General features: G+C 44.5%; 1 protein-coding gene across 1 annotated transcript; it reads right to left on the bottom strand.

Annotated features, from left to right (window-relative positions):
- Nucleotides 1-1,802: 1,802 nt before the first annotated feature.
- Nucleotides 1,803-19,880, bottom strand: LOC142191376 (receptor-type tyrosine-protein phosphatase alpha-like). The gene is made up of 14 exons (XM_075262346.1): nucleotides 19,816-19,880; nucleotides 17,931-17,967; nucleotides 17,011-17,108; nucleotides 16,798-16,914; nucleotides 15,767-15,921; nucleotides 13,962-14,097; nucleotides 13,288-13,437; nucleotides 13,003-13,102; nucleotides 8,485-8,564; nucleotides 8,262-8,396; nucleotides 5,888-6,013; nucleotides 5,634-5,791; nucleotides 5,276-5,411; nucleotides 1,803-1,994 (listed from the first exon to the last, which is right to left on the bottom strand). Exons 3-14 carry the CDS (start codon nucleotides 17,089-17,091, stop codon nucleotides 1,920-1,922), a joined length of 1,449 nt encoding a protein of 482 aa, XP_075118447.1. The 5' UTR covers nucleotides 17,092-17,108; nucleotides 17,931-17,967; nucleotides 19,816-19,880; the 3' UTR covers nucleotides 1,803-1,919.
- Nucleotides 19,881-23,013: the final 3,133 nt, after the last annotated feature.

The following is a 23,013-nucleotide window of genomic DNA, read 5'->3' as shown; positions in this document are numbered from 1 at the left end:
GGCTTCTTCTTGCCTTGGTGCAGTTTGGGGTTTTCATGGCTTCTTCTTGCCTTGGTGCAGTTTGGGGTTTTCATGGCTTCTTCTTGCCTTGGTGCAGTTTGGGGTTCTCACGGCTTCTTCTTGCCCATTTTACCTAGAGGGACTCTGGTCATTCTCTCACTTTCAGCCATTGGAAATTCCCATCATCTTATTGGCAGATCTGAACTCCAGGGAAAATCTCCATCTGATCAGTGAAATCTCAGTGTCTAAGATGAGGACTACATTAAGGGTCTACAAGTTTATAATTGTCACTACAATAAGGGGAGGCCCAGAGTATTATACCCGTCTGCCCCCTCCGTCATTGGCTATGTTGGTTACATAGCAGTCACCTGTATTACAATTTTTACTTTCAGGGTCGTGTATACAGCAGCAACCCAACTCCTGTTAAGAGGAACTACCAGGTCATCTATGAAAACATAGACAATATGGTTTCTCCTTCCATCAAGACTTCTTCTTGCTGACTATCAGATGGATGTCCAGGACCTGACTATCATCAGTGAAATAATAGATTGATGGATTTTAGGACTTACAGTAACACATGAAAGACAATTCATCACATGACATCTACATAGAATGACTCCACCAAGCGATGCCGTACACTTCAATGGCACCCACAGCTGAACTCACAATTCTACTAACGTTCTATTGACTCGCAGGATGAAGAACCTCATTAAATGTGGAATATTAATGGAAAGATCAGGGATGGTCAAGGATAATTAAGTAGTAATCATAGCTGGTCAAAGGTGATCAGGGAAGGTCAGGGGTGGACATGGATGGTGGGGGGGGGGATCAGGAATGCTTGGGATGATCTTGGATGATCACGGATGGTCAGAGATGGTCCAGCTGCTTCCTCCTCACTCGTCCCGTGTAATATGGTTACGCTCTGGGAAGATTATTATGTATATGGTGGAGGAGTAATTTACACACAATATAAGATAAAATAAGATAATCCTTTAATAGTCCCACATTGGGGAAATTTCAATATATCCTCCTATATACCTCCTCTGTTCCATCTGCAGCTCCTATATGCAATATGTAGTTACATTTCTATCACAATATGTGTTTTATACATGGAAGTGAATGGAATGGCAATGAGACATGTAGGAGGGGCTTAGAGTAAGACAATGCCCCAGTGCCAACCACAATGCCCCAGTGCCAGCCTCGATGCCCCAGTGCCATCCTCAATGCCAGCCTCAATGCCCCAGTGCCAGTCACAATGCCCCGCTGCCAGCCGCGATGCCCCTATAGTGATAATGAATATTGTGCCTGGTTTCTGTTTGGTTTCCTTAGAAATGATAGAACTGCAGATCTGTAATTATTAATATTTTATTAAATGTCATTCGATCTTGTAACTTTCATGAATGATATTTACAGGACAGATACAAAGTAACAGAAGGTATACACATCAGCTGTATATATACAAGAGCCCGACCCCATCAGTGTAGTAATATGGAGGTAGAACAGGCTTCACTGCTACACACAGTACACAGAGCAGACCAGCAGGGGGCAGCACTGGATGTATCTCTGACATCATCCCTGACCCCAGGAGCTCACAATCTATCCTCATATTATACAGATGTTATTGGACTTGGGGGAAAGCAGAGAACCAGAGGAAACCCTTCAGATCCCGAGGAGTCCATGCAAGGTGTTACCATGCTAAGATTCGAACCCAGGACCGCGGAGGTGACTGTGCCGACCCCATGATATGGTGCAGGGTCCCTCACCCTCTCTGGTCCCCGGGTCTCACACAGTAAAGAGCTAGTATATGGACATGGAGGATGAGGATGATATTTGGCCCCAATCCCGCGGCAGTATTCTCAGCTCGCACAGCGTCGCCAGTCGTGATCGTCTCGCCCAGGATTCATCCGCAGAAGTCGCCGCTACTTGAAGTTTCCGTAAGTTTCAAATGAATCCAAGTAACTCTGAGCGAGCACATGGCAGAAGGAATACTGATCCTGGCAATGAGAAGACACAGGGCGTGAGATCCATAAACAGCAGGAACATGTGACACATCTGTATATACTGTATATACTAGGGATATAATCTACTGCTGAGCGCATATACAGAAGCCGATCAGGACAAGCAGAGCTGCAGTGTAAAGCAGAGGAGTAACCTGAACCTCTGATGAGACAGGACCAAGGCTCAGACTCCAATAGACAATGCAGCTAAGATGGAGTCACTGATCAGAGCTGTGCACTAATAAAGGGGAGCTGCAGTGTAAAGCATGGAGGGAGACAGAGAGGCATCCTAAGCCCAGAAAAGGGGGCCCGGCTAACAGCTTACAATCTACGAGGAAGGGGGAGGGATACACCAAGTGCAAGGGGAGAGGTCACAAGGCACAGAGTGCAGACTCAGCTGAGTGCAGCAACACCAGGAATGCTATAGGTGCAGGTACTGTAAGATGAGGAGGGCAAAGAGACAAATATAGGACAAAGGGGGTGAAGATTGTGTGTGTAGTCTTATAGAAGAGGAAGAACAATCGAGAGAGCAGGAGCAGCGCAGGAGAAGACCTAGAGGAGATCACCAGAGACAGCAGAAAGTGCATAGTAATGTAAGGATGATCAGGAGAGATTACAGGAGACATACAGAGAGGAAGAGACATATAGAGAGGAGGAGACCTATAGAGAGGAGGAGACATATAGAGAGGAGGAGACCTATAGAGAGGAGGAGATATATAGAGGAGGAGACATATAGAGAGGAGGAGACCTATAGAGAGGAGGAGACATATAGAGAGGAGGAGACATATAGAGAGGAGGAGACCTATAGAGAGGAGGAGACCTATAGAGAGGAGGAGATATATAGAGGAGGAGACATATAGAGAGGAGGAGACCTATAGAGAGGAGGAGACATATAGAGAGGAGAAGACATATAGAGAGGAGAAGACATATAGAGAGGAGGAGACCTATAAAGAGGAGGAGACATATAGAGAGGAGAAGACATATAGAGAGGAGAAGACATATAGAGAGGAGGAGACAGAGAGAGGAAGAGACACAGAGAGAGAAGGGGACCTATAGAGAGGAGGAGACATATAGAGAGGAGGAGACCTATAGAGAGGAAGAGACATATAGAGAGGAGGAGACATATAGAGAGGAGGAGACATATAGAGAGGAGGAGACATATAGAGAGGAGGAGATATATAGAGGAGGAGACATATAGAGAGGAGACATATAGAGAGGAGGAGACCTATAGAGAGGAGGAGACATACAGAGAGGAGGAGACATATAGAGAGGAGGAGACATATAGAGAGGAGGAGACATATAGAGAGGAGGAGACATATAGAGAGGAGGAGACATATAGAGAGGAGAAGACATATAGAGAGGAGGAGACATATAGAGAGGAGGAGACATATAGAGAGGAGGAGACATATAGAGAGGAGGAGACCTATAGAGAGGAGGAGACCTATAGAGAGGAGGAGACCTATAGTGAGGAGGAGACCTATAGAGAGGAGGAGACCTATAGAGAGGAGGAGACCTATAGAGAGGAGGAGACCTATAGAGAGGAGGAGACATATAGAGAGGAGGAGACCTATAGAGAGGAGGAGACCTATAGAGAGGAGGAGACCTATAGAGAGGAGGAGACATATAGAGAGGAGGAGACGACATATAGAGAGGAGGAGATATATAGAGAGGAGGAGACATATAGAGAGGAGGAGACCTATAGAGAGGAGGAGACCTATAGAGAGGAGGAGACCTATAGAGAGGAGGAGACGACACATAGAGAGGAGGAGACCTATAGAGAGGAGGAGACCTATAGAGAGGAGAAGATATATAGAGAGGAGGGGACATATAGAGAGGAGAAGACATATAGAGAGGAGGAGACCTATAGAGAGGAGAAGACATATAGAGAGGAGGAGATATATAGAGAGGAGGAGACATATAGAGAGGAGAAGACACATAGAGAGGAGGAGACCTATAGAGAGGAGGAGACACATAGAGAGGAGGAGACACATAGAGAGGAGGAGACCTATAGAGAGGAGGAGACCTATAGAGAGGAGAAGATATATAGAGAGGAGGGGACATATAGAGAGGAGAAGACATATAGAGAGGAGGAGACCTATAGAGAGGAGAAGACATATAGAGAGGAGGAGATATATAGAGAGGAGGAGACATATAGAGAGGAGAAGACACATAGAGAGGAGGAGACCTATAGAGAGGAGGAGACACATAGAGAGGAGGAGACACATAGAGAGGAGGAGACCTATAGAGAGGAGGAGATATATAAAGAGGAGAAGACACATAGAGAGGAGGAGACCTATAGAGAGGAGGAGACCTATAGAGAGGAGAAGATATATAGAGAGGAGAAGACATATAGAGAGGAGGGGACATATAGAGAGGAGAAGACATATAGAGAGGAGGAGACCTATAGAGAGGAGAAGACATATAGAGAGGAGGAGATATATAGAGAGGAGGAGACATATAGAGAGGAGAAGACACATAGAGAGGAGGAGACCTATAGAGAGGAGGAGACACATAGAGAGGAGGAGACCTATAGAGAGGAGGAGATATATAAAGAGGAGAAGACACATAGAGAGGAGGAGACCTATAGAGAGGAGGAGACCTATAGAGAGGAGAAGATATATAGAGAGGAGAAGACATATAGAGAGGAGGGGAGATATATAGAGAGGAGGAGACATATAGAGAGGAGGAGACCTATAGAGAGGAGGAGACCTATAGAGAGGAGGAGACCTATAGAGAGGAGGAGACCTATAGAGAGGAGAAGACACATAGAGAGGAGGAGACCTATAGAGAGGAGGAGACACATAGAGAGGAGGAGACCTATAGAGAGGAGGAGATATATAAAGAGGAGAAGACACATAGAGAGGAGGAGACCTATAGAGAGGAGGAGACCTATAGAGAGGAGGAGACATATAGAGAGAAGGAGACCTATAGAGAGGAGAAGACATATAGAGAGGAGGGGACATATAGAGAGGAGGAGATATATAGAGAGGAGGAGACATATAGAGAGGAGGAGACATATAGAGAGGAGGAGACATATAGCTCAGCATCAAATGTGGCGCTAAAACTGCCACATCGAGGAGGGGGGGGGGATCACATAATAATTAGACTGCTGGGGTTTGTCATCACACCTACATCAGAGAAATTGTATCAGAAATAGATATCTGTGTGACTGTGCCCTTAGTGTGATATTTGTGGTGAGCAGTGTGCTGTGTACAATATACGACACCCCGGCCACAAGCCTTGCACTACCCGGGCACACACCACCTGATGCCACCTACCTTACTAGGGATAAACTGGCAGCGTCGTTTCCGGATTGACCGTACAGCCTGGGACACGTCAACCATTCCATCGCTGCGGATCTGGTCACAGAGAATCAGGCCGGCGCAGAACAGACCGGAGCGGCTCGCCCCATCACTGCAAAGACACAAAGACAAATGACTACTTTGAGGGGGGGGGGGGTCTATCTGGACCACTGAAGGCTGACTAGTGCAGATCCACCCTGAAGGTCACTGAGGTCTTATCATGTCTTTACACTCCAGTCACATCCAGAGCTGCAGTCACAATGGAGCCCCAGATATATCACCAAGTATAGCCCCAGGTATGGCCACAGGTATAGCCCCAGTGAGGGTCACTTACCCGCAGGTGACCAGGATGTGGCTGCCCGCTGTCTGCTGGTGACTTTTTTCCACTTCCCCAATGACGGTAATGAGGTCGGATGGATTCTGTGGAAGTTCCTGGTTCAGGGGCCACGAGTCCAGCTGCCACAGCTTCAGGTCCAGACTGGAATCCGATGGCTGTAAGGTAATGGGCCAAGAATGAAGTATGGCCCCCATGACTAGTGACACCAGTCACACGACCTGCCCGCCATAGCGCCCCCTCTCTGTACTCACCTCATTCTCCCGCCAAAAGCTGAGCGCCGTCCATCTGTAGCCATTTTCAGACTTCTTTGTATTCGCCATGACACTAAAACTGCCATAATGGGCTACTCCTTTATCCGGCCAAAAGCGTGAGCCAATCTGGAAATCCACACAACCTCATTATACATGGAACAATGGATACAGGGCTGATAGTTTGTTACAATGTATCAGTGCAGGTAATATGTATCTGACCGGAGCAGGAAGAAGATTGTATAGACTGAAAACTGTAGAGAGGGAATCGGAGAGTAGAGAGGGTATTGGAGAGTAGAGAGGGTATTGGAGGGTAGAGAGGTTACTGGAGGGTAGAGAGGGTATTGGAGGGTAGAGATGGAATCGGAGAGTAGAGAGGGCATTGGAGGGTAGAGAGGGTATTGGAGGGTAAAGAGGTTATTGGAGGGTAGAGAGGGTATTGGAGGGTAGAGATGGAATCGGAGAGTAGAGAGGGTATCGGAGGCTAGAGAGGGTATCGGAGGCTAGAGAGGGTATCGGAGGGTAGAGAGGGTATCGGAGGGTAGAGAGGGTATCGGAGGGTAGAGAGGGTATCGGAGGCTAGAGAGGGTATCGGATGGTAGAGAGGGTATTGGAGGGTACAGAGGGTATCGGAGAGTAGAGAGGGTATCGGAGAGTAGAGAGGGTATCGGAGGGTACAGAGGGTATTGGAGGGTAGAGAGGGTATCGGAGGGTAAAGAGGGTATCGGAGGGTAGAGATGGTATCGGAGGGTAGAGAGGGTATTGGAGGGTAGAGAGGGTATCGGAGGGTAAAGAGGGTATCGGAGGGTAAAGAGGATATCGGAGAGTAGAGAGGGTATTGGAGGGTACAGAGGGTATCAGAGAGTAGACAGGGAATCAGAGAGTAGAGAGGGTATCGAAGGGTAGAGAAGGAATCAGAGAGTAGAGAGGGAATCGGAGGGTAGAGAGGGTATCAGAGAGTAGAGAGGGAATCAGAGAGTAGAGAGGGTATCAGAGGGTAGAGAGGGTATCAGAGAGTAGAGAGGGAATCAGAGGGTAGAGAGGGTATCAGAGAGTAGAGAGGGTATCAGAGGCTAGAGAGGGAATCGGGGGGTAGAGATGGAATCAGTGGGTAAAGATGGAATCTGAGGGTAGAAAGGATATCGGAGAGTAGAGAGGTAATCGGAGGTTAGAGAGGGTATCAGGGGGTAGTGAGGGTATCGGATGGTAGAGGGGGTATCGGAGGGTAGAGAGGGTATTGGAGGGTACAGAGGGTATCAGAGAGTAGACAGGGAATCAGAGAGTAGAGAAGGTATCAGAGGGTAGAGAGGGAATCAGAGAGTAGAGAGGGTATCAGAGGGTAGAGAGGGTATCAGAGAGTAGAGAGGGAATCAGAGAGTAGAGAGGGTATCAGAGGCTAGAGAGGGAATCGGGGGGTAGAGATGGAATCAGTGGGTAAAGATGGAATCTGAGGGTAGAAAGGATATCGGAGAGTAGAGAGGTAATCGGAGGTTAGAGAGGGTATCAGGGGGTAGTGAGGGTATCGGATGGTAGAGGGGGTATCGGAGGGTAGAGAGGGTATCAAAGAGTACAGATGGAATCAGTTGGTAAAGATGGAATCGGAGGTTAGAGAGGGTATCGGAGGGTAGAGAGGGTATCAGAGGGTAGAGAGGGTATCAGAGGGTAGAGAGGGTATCGGAGGGTACAGAGGGAATAAGAGGGCAAAGAGGGATTCGAAGAGTAGAGAGGGTATCGGAGGGTGGAGAGGGTGTCAGAGAGTACAGATGGAATCAGTTGGTAAAGATGGAATCGGAGGTTAGAGAGGGTATCGGAGGGTAGAGAGGGTATCAGAGGGTAGAGAGGATATCGGAGAGTACAGAGGGAATCAGAGGGCAGAGAGGGAATCAAAGAGTAGAGAGGGTATCGGAGGGTAGAAAAGGTATCGGAGGGTAGAGAGGGTATCAGAGAGTAGAGAGGGTATCCGAGGGTAGAGAGGGTATCGGAGGGTAGAGAGAGTATCAGAGAGTAGAGAGGGTATCGGAGAGTAAAGAGGGTATTGGAGAGTACAGAGGGAATCAGATGGCAGAGAGGGCATCGGAGGGTAGAGATGGTATCGGAGGGTAGAGAGGGTATCGGAGGGTAGAGAGGGTATTGGAGGGTAGAGAGGGTATTTGATGGTAGAGGGGGTATCAGAGAGTACAGATGGAATCAGTTGGTAAAGATGGAATCAGAGGGTAGAGAGGGTATCGTAGGGAAGAGAGGATATCGGAGGGTAGAGAGGGTATCAGAGAGTAGAGAGGTTATCGGAGAGTAAAGAGGGCATCGGAGGGTAGAGAGGGTATCAGATGGTAGAGAGGGAATTGGCAGTGTTATCTGGGCCGGGTAAGATGGTGCTGACCTGCTGCAGGTCCTGAGCTCCGTGCATCATCACCACTGATGTACAATTGTAGTCCCAGACCAAGGACCAGAAATCCTCCAGGGTCTCCTTCATGGGTAGTTGGGTGACCACCATGACGTCATCAAGAGAGTTAGACTGAAATAAAGCAGATGATGTAAGCTGGACGGGACTGCATGTACAGGGTGAGGTCCAAGGGTGCAGAGTCTAGAAATGTCCTCCTTACATTTACAAACACAGCATTAATGTACCCAGGGGTGCCATGTCTTGTTAATGCCGACATCAGAATGGGGCGACAGTGGTCACCTGAGGAGAGAAGATGACATGGACAGTCAGATATAAGATAACTAGAGCCATTGCCATACTGATATTATTGTTACTAGTAGTGGTGGTCGGGATAGCAGTAGAGTAGTAGCATTAGAAGTAGTAATAAGAGTAGTAGTATTAGGAGTAGCAGTATTAGTAGTAGTATTAGGTGTATTAGTAGTATTAGGAGTAGTAGTATTATTAGGTGTAGTAGTAGTAGTAATACATGTAGTATTCGGAGTACTAATAGTAGTATTAGGAGTAGTAGTATTAGGAGTAGGAGTATTAGGAGTAGGAGTATTAGGAGGAGTAGTATTATTAGGTGTAGTAGTAGTAATACATGTAGTATTCGGAGTACTAATAGTAGTATTAGGAGTAGTAGTATTAGGAGTAGGAGTAGTATTAGGTGTAGTAGTATTAGTAATACATGTAGTATTCGGAGTACTAATAGTAGTATTAGGAGTAGTAGTATTAGGTGTAGTAGTATTAGTAATACATGTAGTATTCGGAGAAATAGTAGTATTAGGAGTAGTAGTAATATTAGTAGTAGTATTAGGTGTAGTAGTAGTAGTATTAGGAGTAGTAGTAATAGTAGTAGTATTAAGTGTAGTAGTATTAGGAGTAGGAGTAGTATTAGGTGTAGTAGTATTAGGAGTAGGAGTAGTATTAGGTGTAGTAGTATTAGGAGTAGGAGTAGTATTCGGAGTACTAATAGTAGTATTAGGTGTAGTAGTATTAGTAATACATGTAGTATTCGGAGTACTAATAGTAGTATTAGGAGTAGTAGTATTAGGTGTAGTAGTATTAGTAATACATGTAGTATTCAGAGAAATAGTAGTATTAGGAGTAGTAGTAATATTAGTAGTAGTATTAGGTGTAGTAGTAGTAGTATTAGGAGTAGTAGTAATAGTAGTAGTATTAGGTGTAGTAGTATTAGGAGTAGTAGTAGTATTAGGTGTAGTAGTATTAGGAGTAGGAGTAGTATTAGGTGTAGTAGTATTAGGAGTAGGAGTAGTATTCGGAGTACTAATAGTAGTATTAGGTGTAGTAGTATTAGTAATACATGTAGTATTCGGAGTACTAATAGTAGTATTAGGAGTAGTAGTATTAGGTGTAGTAGTATTAGTAATACATGTAGTATTCGGAGAAATAGTAGTATTAGGAGTAGTAGTAATATTAGTAGTAGTATTAGGTGTAGTAGTAGTAGTATTAGGAGTAGTAGTAATAGTAGTAGTATTAGGTGTAGTAGTATTAGGAGTAGTAGTAGTATTAGGTGTAGTAGTATTAGGAGTAGGAGTAGTATTAGGTGTAGTAGTATTAGGAATAGGAGTAGTATTCGGAGTACTAATAGCAGTATTAGGTGTAGTAGTATTAGTAATACATGTAGTATTCGGAGAAATAGTAGTATTAGGAGTAGTAGTAATAGTAGTAGTATTAGGTGTAGTAGTAGTATTAGGAGTAGTAGTAATAGTAGTAGTAGTATTAGGTGTAGTAGTATTAGGAGTAGTAGTATTATTAGGTGTAGTAGTAGTAGTAATACATGTAGTATTCAGAGTACTAATAGTAGTATTAGGAGTAGTAGTATTAGGAGGAGGAGTAGTATTAGGTGTAGTAGTATTAGTAATACATGTAGTATTCCGAGAAATAGTAGTATTAGGAGTAGTAGTAATATTAGTAGTATTAGGTGTAGTAGTATTAGGTGTAGTAGTAGTAGTAATAGTAGTAGTATTAGGTTTAGTAGTATTAGGAGTAGTAGTATTATTAGGTGTAGTAGTATTAGGAGTAGGAGTAGTATTAGGTGTAGTAGTATTAGTAATACATGTAGTATTCAGAGTACTAATAGTAGTATTAGGAGTAGTAGTATTAGGTGTAGTAGTATTAGTAATACATGTAGTATTCGGAGTACTAATAGTAGTATTAGGAGTAGTAGTAGTATTAGGTGTAGTAGTAATACATGTAGTAGTCAGAGTACTAATAGTAGTATTACGAGTAGTAGTATTAGGAGTAGTAGTATTATTAGGTGTAGTAGTAGTAGTAATACATGTAGTATTCGGAGTACTAATAATAGTATTAGGAGTAGTAGTAGTATTAGGTGTAGTAGTATTAGTAATACATGTAGTATTCGGAGTACTAATAGTAGTATTAGGAGTAGTAGTAGTATTAGGTGTAGTAGTATTAGGAGTAGTAGTATTATTAGGTGTAATAGTAGTAATACATGTAGTATTCGGAGTACTAATAGTAGTATTCGGAGTAGTAGTATTAGGAGTAGTAGTAGTATTAGGTGTAGTAGTATTAGTAATACATGTAGTATTCGGAGTACTAATAGTACTATTAGGAGTAGTAGTAGTATTAGGTGTAGTAGTATTAGTAATACATGTAGTATTCAGAGTACTAATAGTAGTATTAGGAGTAGTAGTAGTAGTAGTATTAGGTGTAGTAGTATTAGTAATACATGTAGTATTCGGAGTACTAATAGTAGTATTAGGTGTAGTAGTAATACATGTAGTAGTCAGAGTACTAATAGTAGTATTAGGTGTAGTAGTAGTAATACATGTAGTATTAGGTGTAGTAGTAGTAGTAGTAATACATGTAGTATTCGGAGTACTAATAGTAGTATTAGGAGTAGTAGTATTAGGTGTAGTAGTATTTTTAGTTGTAGTAGTATTAGTAATACATGTAGTATTCAGAGTACTAATAGTAGTATTAGGAGTAGTAGTAGTATTAGGTGTAGTAGTATTAGTAATACATGTAGTATTCGGAGTACTAATAGTAGAATTAGGAGTAGTAGTAGTATTAGGTGTAGTAGTATTAGGAGTAGTAGTATTATTAGGTGTAATAGTAGTAATACATGTAGTATTTGGAGTACTAATAGTAGTATTAGGAGTAGTAGTAGTATTAGGAGTAGTAGTAGTATTAGGTGTAGTATTAGTAATACATGTAGTATTCGGAGTACTAATAGTAGTAGTAGTAGTAGTAGTAGTAGTAGTAGTATTAGGTGTAGTAGTATTAGTAATACATGTAGTATTCGGAGTACTAATAGTAGTAGTAGTAGTAGTAGTAGTATTAGGTGTAGTAGTATTAGTAATACATGTAGTATTCGGAGTACTAATAGTAGTATTAGGAGTAGTAGTAGTATTAGGTGTAGTAGTATTAGGAGTAGTAGTATTATTAGGTGTAATAGTAGTAATACATGTAGTATTTGGAGTACTAATAGTAGTATTAGGAGTAGTAGTAGTATTAGGAGTAGTAGTATTAGGTGTAGTAGTATTAGTAATACATGTAGTATTCGGAGTACTAATAGTAGTATTAGGAGTAGTAGTAGTATTAGGTGTAGTAGTATTAGTAATACATGTAGTATTCGGAGTACTAATAGTAGTATTAGGAGTAGTAGTATTAGGTGTAGTAGTATTAGTAATACATGTAGTATTTGGAGTAGTAGTTGTACATGTAGTATTCAGAGTACTAATAGTAGTATTAGGAGTAGTAGTATTAGGTGTAGTAGTATTAGTAATACATGTAGTATTCGGAGTACTAATAGTAGTATTAGGAGTAGTAGTAGTATTAGGTGTAGTAGTATTAGTAATACATGTAGTATTCGGAGTACTAATAGTAGTATTAGGAGTAGTAGTAGTATTAGGTGTAGTAGTATTAGTAATACATGTAGTATTCGGAGTACTAATAGTAGTATTAGGAGTAGTAGTATTAGGTGTAGTAGTATTAGTAATACATGTAGTATTTGGAGTAGTAGTTGTACATGTAGTATTCAGAGTACTAATAGTAGTATTAGGAGTAGTAGTATTAGGTGTAGTAGTATTAGTAATACATGTAGTATTCGGAGTACTAATAGTAGTATTAGGAGTAGTAGTAGTATTAGGTGTAGTAGTATTAGTAATACATGTAGTATTCGGAGTACTAATAGTAGTATTAGGAGTAGTAGTAGTATTAGGTGTAGTAGTATTAGTAATACATGTAGTATTCAGAGTACTAATAGTAGTATTAGGAGTAGTAGTATTAGGTGTAGTAGTAGTAGTAATACATGTAGTATTTGGAGTAGTAGTTGTACATGTAGTATTCAGAGTACTAATAGTAGTATTAGGAGTAGTAGTATTAGGTGTAGTAGTATTAGTAATACATGTAGTATTCGGAGTACTAATAGTAGTATTAGGAGTAGTAGTAGTATTAGGTGTAGTAGTATTAGTAATACATGTAGTATTCGGAGTACTAATAGTAGTATTAGGAGTAGTAGTAGTATTAGGTGTAGTAGTATTAGTAATACATGTAGTATTCAGAGTACTAATAGTAGTATTAGGAGTAGTAGTATTAGGTGTAGTAGTAGTAGTAATACATGTAGTATTTGGAGTAGTAGTTGTACATGTAGTATTCGGAGTACTAATAGTAGTATTAGCAGTGATGGGTGATGTGGATGCTTCTGCTTTACCTGGCAGGATCCTGGAGTTTCGGTTCTTCCTCTGGTTTTCGGTTTTCTTTGCTTCTTTACATTGATAAATCTGATATAATTCTGTAATTTTCTCCAGAGCCTGTAAAACCAAAAGTCCCGTGAGTGTCCCCGACGCCCGGCACCAGCACCGTCACCACTAGGACCTGGCATCCTTGGGGCTCACACCAGTGACTGTTCAGCGGGAGCCTCCTCCATATCTATCTAGAGTATAGCCACAGTATATACACCTCTAGAATGACAACGACACAAAGTGAATATTCCTACCTGAAATTCCCTTTCATACCCGTCCATGTGAGTGCGGGGATCCCGTCTGGTCATGTGACTAAGATGTCTCTCAATGTCCGGCACCGCTACACTGGTCGTGCCGCACAGAAGCGTCTCCAGGAGGAGGTCATATAAGAAGGCGTATTGTTCCTGTGATACAACATAACAGTGATGACATCATCAGAGTCAGGGGAGAAAAAGAAGTGCTCTTTTACTGTTAATCCAAATTTCGGGGACTAAACTGTGACCATGGAGCTGTATATACCCCAAGATGGGACCAAATATACACCTCATCCTGCAAAAACCAGACCCCCTGCAGCTTCAGCGATGGACTTATTAGTGAAGGGAGCAGACTACGACATTGCGCCTTGTTCGAGGTGTTTATTAATTTTCTATTGCCTTATTGACCCGTATACAGGTATATATTATATATACTCCAATATGAAACCAATGAAAAATACATCTGTCCTGCAAAAAACAAGCCCTTATCAGATTACCTTAATGGAAACATGTACAAGTTATGGTTTGCAGTGAAGGGGAAATAATGTTGAGTTACTTTATGTTGTGTGCCATGTTCTGCTCCCCAGAGGAGGGGTCTACACAGGCTGCAACCATACAGCAACCCACGGGGGGCAAAGACACGTGGCGGAGGCAGAGATATTATATTGCCGCACCTTGTTCTGCACCATGTTGACGCGCTCCTTCCGTAGCTGGAGGACACAGCTGTGCACATTCACCTTCTTCACGGCTCTCGCCATCTTCAGGAGGATATCGAAGGCTATGAAGGTCCCCGTCCTACCGATCCCAGCACTGCAAACAGAACAAAGGTGTAACCCTGGCAGTGGGATATTCAGAGGAGGGGACACTAACGATCCAATGGGCACTACAGATGTTATACAGGTGTCTATACATCCGTGCCAGACATAGTGTCCATATAACTGATCCCACATCATAGTATCCCCCAGTGACCATCGCCGTGTTAGAGTGCAAGGTGTCATTTATAGCACCGGCCATATTGTCCATTAATGCGGACCTAAATCATCATCTAGTACTGGGGTTGAGTGATTGGGATCCGGAAATATCGGACCCTGATTGGCGATTGAGCAAATTTCACAATCATGATTGATTGGGATCGGCTGGAAAATGATCAAAAATCGGATTTTAAAAATGATTCTGAAATCTCAAGATCAGCTCAACCCTATCTATTACCATCTCAGCCACTTTTGTGGAAACATCTGACTCCCCCTTCTCTATCTGTGAGGAGATCGTGAAATACGTCTTGTAGTCCTAGGCCCCTCATGAAATACGTCTTGTAGTCCTGGGCCCCTCATGAAAGACGTCTTGTAGTCCTGGGCCCCTCATAAAAGACGTCTTGTAGTCCTAGGCCCCTCATGAAATACGTCTTGTAGTCCTAGGCCCCTCATAAAAGACGTCTTGTAGTCCTAGGCCCCTCATGAAAGACGTCTTGTAGTCCTAGGCCCCTCATGAAACGTCTTGTAGTCCTAGGCCCCTCATGAAATACGTCTTGTAGTCCTAGGCCCCTCATGAAAAACGTCTTGTAGTCCTAGGCCCCTCATGAAAGACGTCTTGTAGTCCTAGGCCCCTCATGAAAGACGTCTTGTAGTCCTGGGCCCCTCATAAAAGACGTCTTGTAGTCCTAGGCCCCTCATGAAAGACGTCTTGTAGTCCTGGGCCCCTCATAAAAGACGTCTTGTAGTCCTAGGCCCCTCATGAAATACGTCTTGTAGTCCTAGGCCCCTCATAAAAGACGTCTTGTAGTCCTAGGCCCCTCATGAAAGACGTCTTGTAGTCCTAGGCCCCTCATGAAATACGTCTTGTAGTCCTAGGCCCCTCATGAAACGTCTTGTAGTCCTAGGCCCCTCATGAAAAACGTCTTGTAGTCCTGGGCCCCTCATAAAAGACGTCTTGTAGTCCTAGGCCCCTCATGAAAGACGTCTTGTAGTCCTGGGCCCCTCATAAAAGACGTCTTGTAGTCCTAGGCCCCTCATGAAAGACGTCTTGCAGTCCTGGGCCCCTCATAAAAGACGTCTTGTAGTCCTGGGCCCCTCATGAAATACGTCTTGCAGCCCTAGGCCCCTCATAAAAGACGTCTTGTAGTCCTAGGCCCCTCATGAAAGACGTCTTGTAGTCCTAGGCCCCTCATGAAAGACGTCTTGTAGTCCTGGGCCCCTCATAAAAGACGTCTTGTAGTCCTAGGCCCCTCATGAAATACGTCTTGTAGTCCTAGGCCCCTCATGAAAGACGTCTTGTAGTCCTGGGCCCCTCATAAAAGACGTCTTGTAGTCCTAGGCCCCTCATGAAATACGTCTTGCAGCCCTAGGCCCCTCATAAATGACGTCTTGTAGTCCTGGGCCCCTCATGAAACGTCTTATAGTCCTAGGCCCCTCATAAAAGCCATCATGTAGTCCTGAACCCCTGAATGTCCAGGGTGGATGGGCCACAGTGACCTCCACTGTACCTGCAGTGCACTATGACTGGGCCCGATCCTGGGGTGTTACACTTGTTCATCTTCTCCACCAGCTGCACCAAGCTAGACGTCTTGCTGGGCACGCCATGATCCGGCCACTCCATGTAATGCAGCTGCTCCACCGTCATCTGGACTGTAGAGTGGACCTGGAAAGAGGAGGACAATGTCATTGGGACCCTGATGTATACCGAGTATTTTAGGAGAGAAGTTTGATCTTCTGTGAGGGATGTCGGAAGGTTCAGTGTTCTGGGCATGTCTAGGATAGCGTTGGCGAGCTGAGCAGACCAGACCTCAATTCATTTCGAGAATATCTGCAGAGTTCTCCGGCCAGGATTGTTTCAGATGTTTGGTCTGAGCCAGAATTGCTCTCCTGATACTGTGGAGTCTCTTCATATAACCCCAGAGGATAATAATTGGAGGCCCAGGGGAGGTGCAGAAAATAATATCCACCTCTCCTGGGCTCCCTCGTGGCTGTCTCTGGTTGTCTTCTGGTCTCCCGGGTGGTCCTGAGGGATTGGGCCTAAATACTCACATGGGGAGTGTCAACAACAAGCATCAGGATATTGGTATAATCCACATTGGGCTCAGGCCTAAGGATTCCCGTAAGACCAGTGACATGACTGAGGAAACCAGAAGACAATTGAAGACCCCCAAAAAGGAGCACTGGAAGCTGCAAAGAGGCCCGGGAGAGGTGAGGACAGGTGTATATGAGTATCGGCTATGTTTCCGCACCTCCCTCCTCTGGACCTCAGATTATTATGCACCAGGCTCTAAGGAGACCCCAGAATATAATAATGCTTCATGGGTGATGAACCTCAAAAATCTCGGGTTCAACCAAACCCAAGAGATTTGGAAAATTCATAACAAACTCAACTCATCATGAACCTCAATAAGTGAGTGCAGGGCTCACAAAGAAGGTGATGAGGAACTCAGGGTCCACAGCAGCACAGAGGATTGGTGTGGAGATGAACCGTCTGTCTACAAGGACACACTATGGCCAAACATATCCGTGTGACTCTCACCTTCTTCAGGCTGAAGCTTCTGGTGATGATGGCTCCAGTCTGAGCTACTTTCTGTAAAGAGACTGTGATGTCTCCGTAGGTCTGGGCTTGTTCTGGCCAGTAGCAGTCACATTTCACCTGTATGAGGATGAAGCGTATGGGTGAGGTATATACTGTATATATATATATAGCAGTGTACCTGCCCCATATCACACCCAGTATCCACCATCTCACCTTATTCTGCTCCTCCAGTGCCGTCAACATGACGATGACCGAGCTGTTCTCCTGCCACACCATGCTCCAGAAGTCAGCCATCGTATCAGGAAGAGGACCTGCCACCAGGAGAACCACAAGGACAATCATAGACAAGGGTCATCAGGTCATCATCAGGCCTGTGTAATGCAGGACAGGACGGGGCAGGACACGGCAGGACAGGATGGGGCAGGATGGGGTAGGACACAACAGGACAGGACGGGGCAGGACAGGACGGGGCAGGACAGGACAGGGCAGGGCAGGACACGGCAGGGTAGGACAGGACAGAGCAGGACAGGATGGGGCAGGATGGGGTAGGACACGACAGGACAGGGCAGGGCAGGACACGGCAGGGTAGGACAGGACAGAGCAGGACAGGATGGGGCAGGATGGGGTAGGACACGACAGGACAGGATGGGGCAGGATGAGACAGGATGGGGCAAGACGGGGCAGGACAAGACAGGCAGTATGTGGTAGGACAAGGCAGGACAGGGCAGGACAGGTTGAGGAAGGACAGGAAGTGGCAGGACAGAACGGAGCAGGACAGAACAGGACAAGATGGGGTAGGACACGACAGGGCAGGATGGGCAGGACATGGCACAGCAGGACAGGATGGGGCAGGACAGGACGGGGCAGGACAGGACAGGGCAGGATGGGGCAGGACAGGACAGGGCAGGATGGGGCAGGACAGGACAGGGCAGGACAGGACAGGGCAGGACAGGATGGGGCAGGATGGGGCAGGACAGGATGGGGCAGGACAGGGCAGGATGGGGTAAGACATGGCAGAGCAGGACAGGACAGGGCAGGATGGGGTAGGACAAGGCAGGACAGGGCAGGGCAGGATGGGGCCCATCTGACGCACCTCTACCAGTCTCTCAGCCCTGATGTTACCCTTTGCTTACCTTGAGTTGCTATGTAATATTTCGGGGCTCTGTAACCCTGTAATGGAGAGACATGCGGTGAGGACACGTCTAGTTGTAGGACACTATTCACACAGTCTTGTCTTTATTTCAACAGGTTTTTGTTTTTTTAATGAATATCCTGTCTATGGTTAACAGAAGGATTAGACAGACCCTCTGTGACTCGGTACAATAGTAGAATGGTGGATTGGTAAATGGGGGGCTCCTTTTTGGTGGCCCCGTCTTTCTATTTATCCCTCGTCTATGGAGCAGAACAGAAATTCAGGCACAGATTTGTTTTTTGTCAAATACAAATCACAGTAATACTCCCATCATCCCTTCCATCCTGATGAGACTCTTCAGTACTGACCCCATAGGTTAGGGGTCACCCTCTATATGATGAGTCTCTTCAGTACTGACCCCATAGGTTAGAGGTCACCCTCTATATGATGAGTCTCTTCAGTACTGACCCCATAGGTTAGAGGTCACCCTCTATATGATGAGTCTCTTCAGTATTGACCCTATAAGTTAGGGGTCACTCTCTATATGATGAGTCTCTTCAGTACTGACCCTATAGGTTAGAGGTCACTCTCTATATGATGAGTCTCTTCAGTACTGACCCTATAGGTTAGGGGTCACTCTCTATATGATGAGTCTCTTCAGTAGTGACCCTATAGCTTAGGGGTCACTCTCTATATGATGAGTCTCTTCAGTAGTGACCCTATAGGTTAGGGGTCACCCTCTATATGATGAGTCTCTTCAGTAGTGACCCTATAGGTTAGGGGTCACTCTCTATATGATGAGTCTCTTCAGTACTGACCCTATAGGTTAGAGGTCACTCTATATATGATGAGTCTCTTCAGTAGTGACCCTATAGGTTAGGGGTCACTCTCTATATGATGAGTCTCTTCAGTACTGACCCTATAGGTTAGAGGTCACTCTATATATGATGAGTCTCTTCAGTAGTGACCCTATAGGTTAGGGGTCACTCTCTATATGATGAGTCTCTTCAGTACTGACCCTATAGGTTAGAGGTCACTCTATATATGATGAGTCTCTTCAGTAGTGACCCTATAGGTTAGGGGTCACTCTATATATGATGAGTCTCTTCAGTACTGACCCTATAGGTTAGGGGTCACTCTCTATATGATGAGTCTCTTCAGACCCGACCCCATAGATTAGAGGTCTCTCTATATGATGAGACTCTTCAGTACTAACTCTATAAGTTAGGGGTCAGTCTCTATATGATGAGTCTCTTCAGTACTGACCCTATAGGTTAGAGGTCACTCTCTATATGATGAGACTCTTCAGTACTGACCCTATAGGTTAGAGGTCACTCTCTGTATGATGAGTCTCTTCAGTCCCGACCCTATAGGTTAGAGGTCTCTCTATATGGTGAGACTTTTCAGTACTGACCCTATAGCTTAGAGGTCACTCTCTATATAATGAGCCTCTTGGAGGACAGGCTGAGCTCTGGATATGGCCGGCCTGAAGGATGTAATAGTAACGTCATCCAGGAGCATGAACGGGGGTTCACCCCGGGGTAAGAATCTTCTATCGGGTATAGTATGCTGATTCTGCTAGAATGACAAGTCAGAGCGCGCCGCCCCTTTAATACTGAATGTCACCCAGTGGGAGAGCTCACAGTGTTTGTGAATCCCAGTGGTCCATCCCATATCCAAAAGTCATGTAAATCCCATCAATATTTGGTGTGACCTTTGCCCTTTGGAGGAGGAGTCATAGAAGTGATGATCCAGCCCCACAGATATAGCCCAGTCTGTCTGGGATGACATGAAGAGACAGACGGATTGGAGCAAGTAACGTCCACATAAGATCGGGGCTTACCCACCATGTGTATATATTGTAGCGGCTCTTATAGAATACTCACAGTGATATAAGAAGCGTTAATATAATCCGACCCTGAGAGTCTTGATTTCAGAATCACCCGACAATCATCATCTGTCAAGCCAAAAGGAGAAGAATCAGAGGCAGTGAAGCAGACACGCTCAGTGGTTATCACTGCCTATAGGAAAGCGAGGTGGCTCAGTGGTTATCACTGTATATAGGACAGGACGGTGGCTCAGTGGTTATCACTGTATATAGGACAATACAGTGACTCAGTGACTATCATTGTATATAGGAAAGCAAGGTGGCTCAGTGCTTATCACTGTATATAGGACAATACAGTGGCTCAGTGGTTATCACTGAATATAAGACAGCACAGTGGCTCAGTGGTTATCATTGTATATAGGACAATACAGTGGCTCAGTGGTTATCATTGTATGTAGGAAAGCAAGGTGGCTCAGTGGTTATCACTGTATATAGGACAGTACGGTGGCTCAGTGGTTATCATTGTATGTAGTAAAGCAAGGTGGCTCAGTGGTTATCACTGTATATAGGAAAGCAAGGTGGCTCAGTGGTTATCATTGTATGTAGTAAAGCAAGGTGGCTCAGTGGTTATCACTGTATATAGGAAAGCAAGGTGGCTCAGTGGTTATCACTGTATATAGGACAATACAGTGGCTCAGTGGCTATCATTGTATATAGGAAAGCAAGGTGGCTCAGTGGTTATCACTGTATATAGGACAATACAGTGGCTCAGTGGTTATCATTGTATGTAGGAAAGCAAGGTGGCTCAGTGGTTATCACTGTATATAGGAAAGCAAGGTGGCTCAGTGGTTATCACTATATATAGGACAGTACAGTGGCTCAGTGGTTATCACTATACATAAGAAAGCAAGGTGGCTCAGTGGTTATCACTGTATATAGGACAGTACGGTGGCTCAGTGGTTATCATTGTATGTAGTAAAGCAAGGTGGCTCAGTGGTTATCACTGTATATAGGAAAGCAAGGTGGCTCAGTGGTTATCACTGTATATAGGAAAGCAAGGTGGCTCAGTGGTTATCACTGTATATAGGACAATACAGTGGCTCAGTGGTTATCATTGTATGTAGGAAAGCAAGGTGGCTCAGTGGTTATCACTGTATATAGGAAAGCAAGGTGGCTCAGTGGTTATCACTATATATAGGACAGTACAGTGGCTCAGTGGTTATCACTATACATAAGAAAGCAAGGTGGCTCAGTGGTTATCACTGTATATAGGACAGTACAGTGGCTCAGTGGTTATCACTGTATATAGGACAGTACAGTGGCTCAGTGGTTATCACTGTATATAGGAAAGCAAGGTGGCTCAGTGGTTATCACTGTATATAGGAAAGCAAGGTGGCTCAGTGGTTATCACTGTATATAGGAAAGCAAGGTGGCTCAGTGGTTATCACTATATATAGGAAAGAAAGGTGGCTCAGTGGTTATCACTGTATATAGGAAAGCAAGGTGGCCCAGTGGTTATCACTGTATATAGGACAGACTGGTGTCTCAATGGTTATCACTATATATACAATAGCACAGTGGCTCAGTGGTTAGCACTGTATATAGGATAGCATGGTGGCTCAGTGGTTAGCACTGTATACAGAGCAGCAGGGCAGCTCAGTGGTTATCACAGTATATAGGACAGCATGGTGGCTCAGTGGTTATCACTGTATATAGGACAGTACAGTGGCTCAGTGGTTATCATTGTATATAGGACAGTGAAAACCACTGAGCCACTGTGCTGTCCTATATTCAGTGGTTATCACTGTTTATAGGACAGCAGGGTAGCTCAGTGGTTATCACTGAATATAGGTCAGCACAGTGGCTCAGTGGTTTTCACTGAATATAGGACAGCACAGTGACTCAGTGACTACCACTGAATATAGGACAGGATGGTGGTTCAGTGGTTAGAACTATATATAGGAAAACTTAGTGGCTCAGTGGTTAGCACTGAATATAGGACAGCACAGTGGCTCAGTGGTTTTCACTGAATATAGGACAGAACGGTGGCTCAGTGGTTAGAACTATATATAGGAAAGCTTAGTGGCTCAGTGGTTAGCACTGAATATAGGACAGCACAGTGGCTCAGTGGTTTTCACTGACTATAGGACAGCACAGTGACTCAGTGACTATCACTGAATATAGGACAGAACGGTGGCTCAGTGGTTATCACTGTATATAGGACTGACGGTGGCTCAGTGGTTATCACTGTATATAGGACTGATGGTGGCTCAGTGGTTAGCACTGTATATAGGACAGGACAGTGGCTCAGTGGTTATCACTGTATATAGGACAGTACAGAGGCTCAGTGGTTATCACTGTATATAGGACAGAGTGGTGTCTCAATGGTTATCACTATATCTACAATAGCATGGTGGCTCAGTGGTTATCACTGTATATAGGACAGAGTGGTGTCTCAATGGTTATCACTATAGATACACAATAGCACGGTGGCTCAGTGGTTATCACTGTATAATAGATAGCATGGTGGCTCAGTGGTTATCACTGTATACAGAGCAGCAGGGTAGCTCAGTGGTTATCACAGTATATAGGACAGCATGGTGGCTCAGTGGTTATCACTGTATATAGGGCAGTACAGTGGCTCAGTGGTATCATTGTATATAGGAAAGAGTGGTTGCTCAGTGGTTATCACTGTATATACAATAGCACAGTGGCTCAGTGGTTATCACTGTTTATAGGACAGCAGGGTAGCTCAGTAGTTATCACTGTATATAGGACAGCAGGGTAGCTCAGTGGTTATCACTGTATATAGGACAGCACAGTGGCTTAGGGGTTAGCACTGTATATAGGACAGGATGGTGGCTCAGTAGTTTGCACTGTATATAGGACAGGACGGTGGCTCAGTGGTTAGCACTGAATATAGGACAACACAGTGGCTCAGTGGTTATCACTGTATATAGTACAGGATGGTGGCTCAGTGGTTAGCACTGTATATAGTATAGGATGGTGGCTCAGTGGTTATCACTGTATATAGGACAGGATGGTGGCTCAGTGGTTAGCACTGTATATTGGGCATTGTGGTGGCTCAGTGGTTATCACTGTATATAGGACAGAATGGTGGCTCAGTGGTTAGCACTGTATATAGTACAGGATGGTGGCTCAGTGGTTATCACTGTATATAGGACAGGATGGTGGCTCAGTGGTTATCACTGTATATAGGGCAGTACAGTGGCTCAGTGGTATCATTGTATATAGG

The sequence above is a fragment of the Leptodactylus fuscus genome, chromosome 1 (genome assembly GCF_031893055.1).
Source record: "Leptodactylus fuscus isolate aLepFus1 chromosome 1, aLepFus1.hap2, whole genome shotgun sequence".
NCBI lineage: Eukaryota > Metazoa > Chordata > Amphibia > Anura > Leptodactylidae > Leptodactylus > Leptodactylus fuscus.
This window is presented reverse-complemented; position numbering and strand designations above follow the sequence as displayed.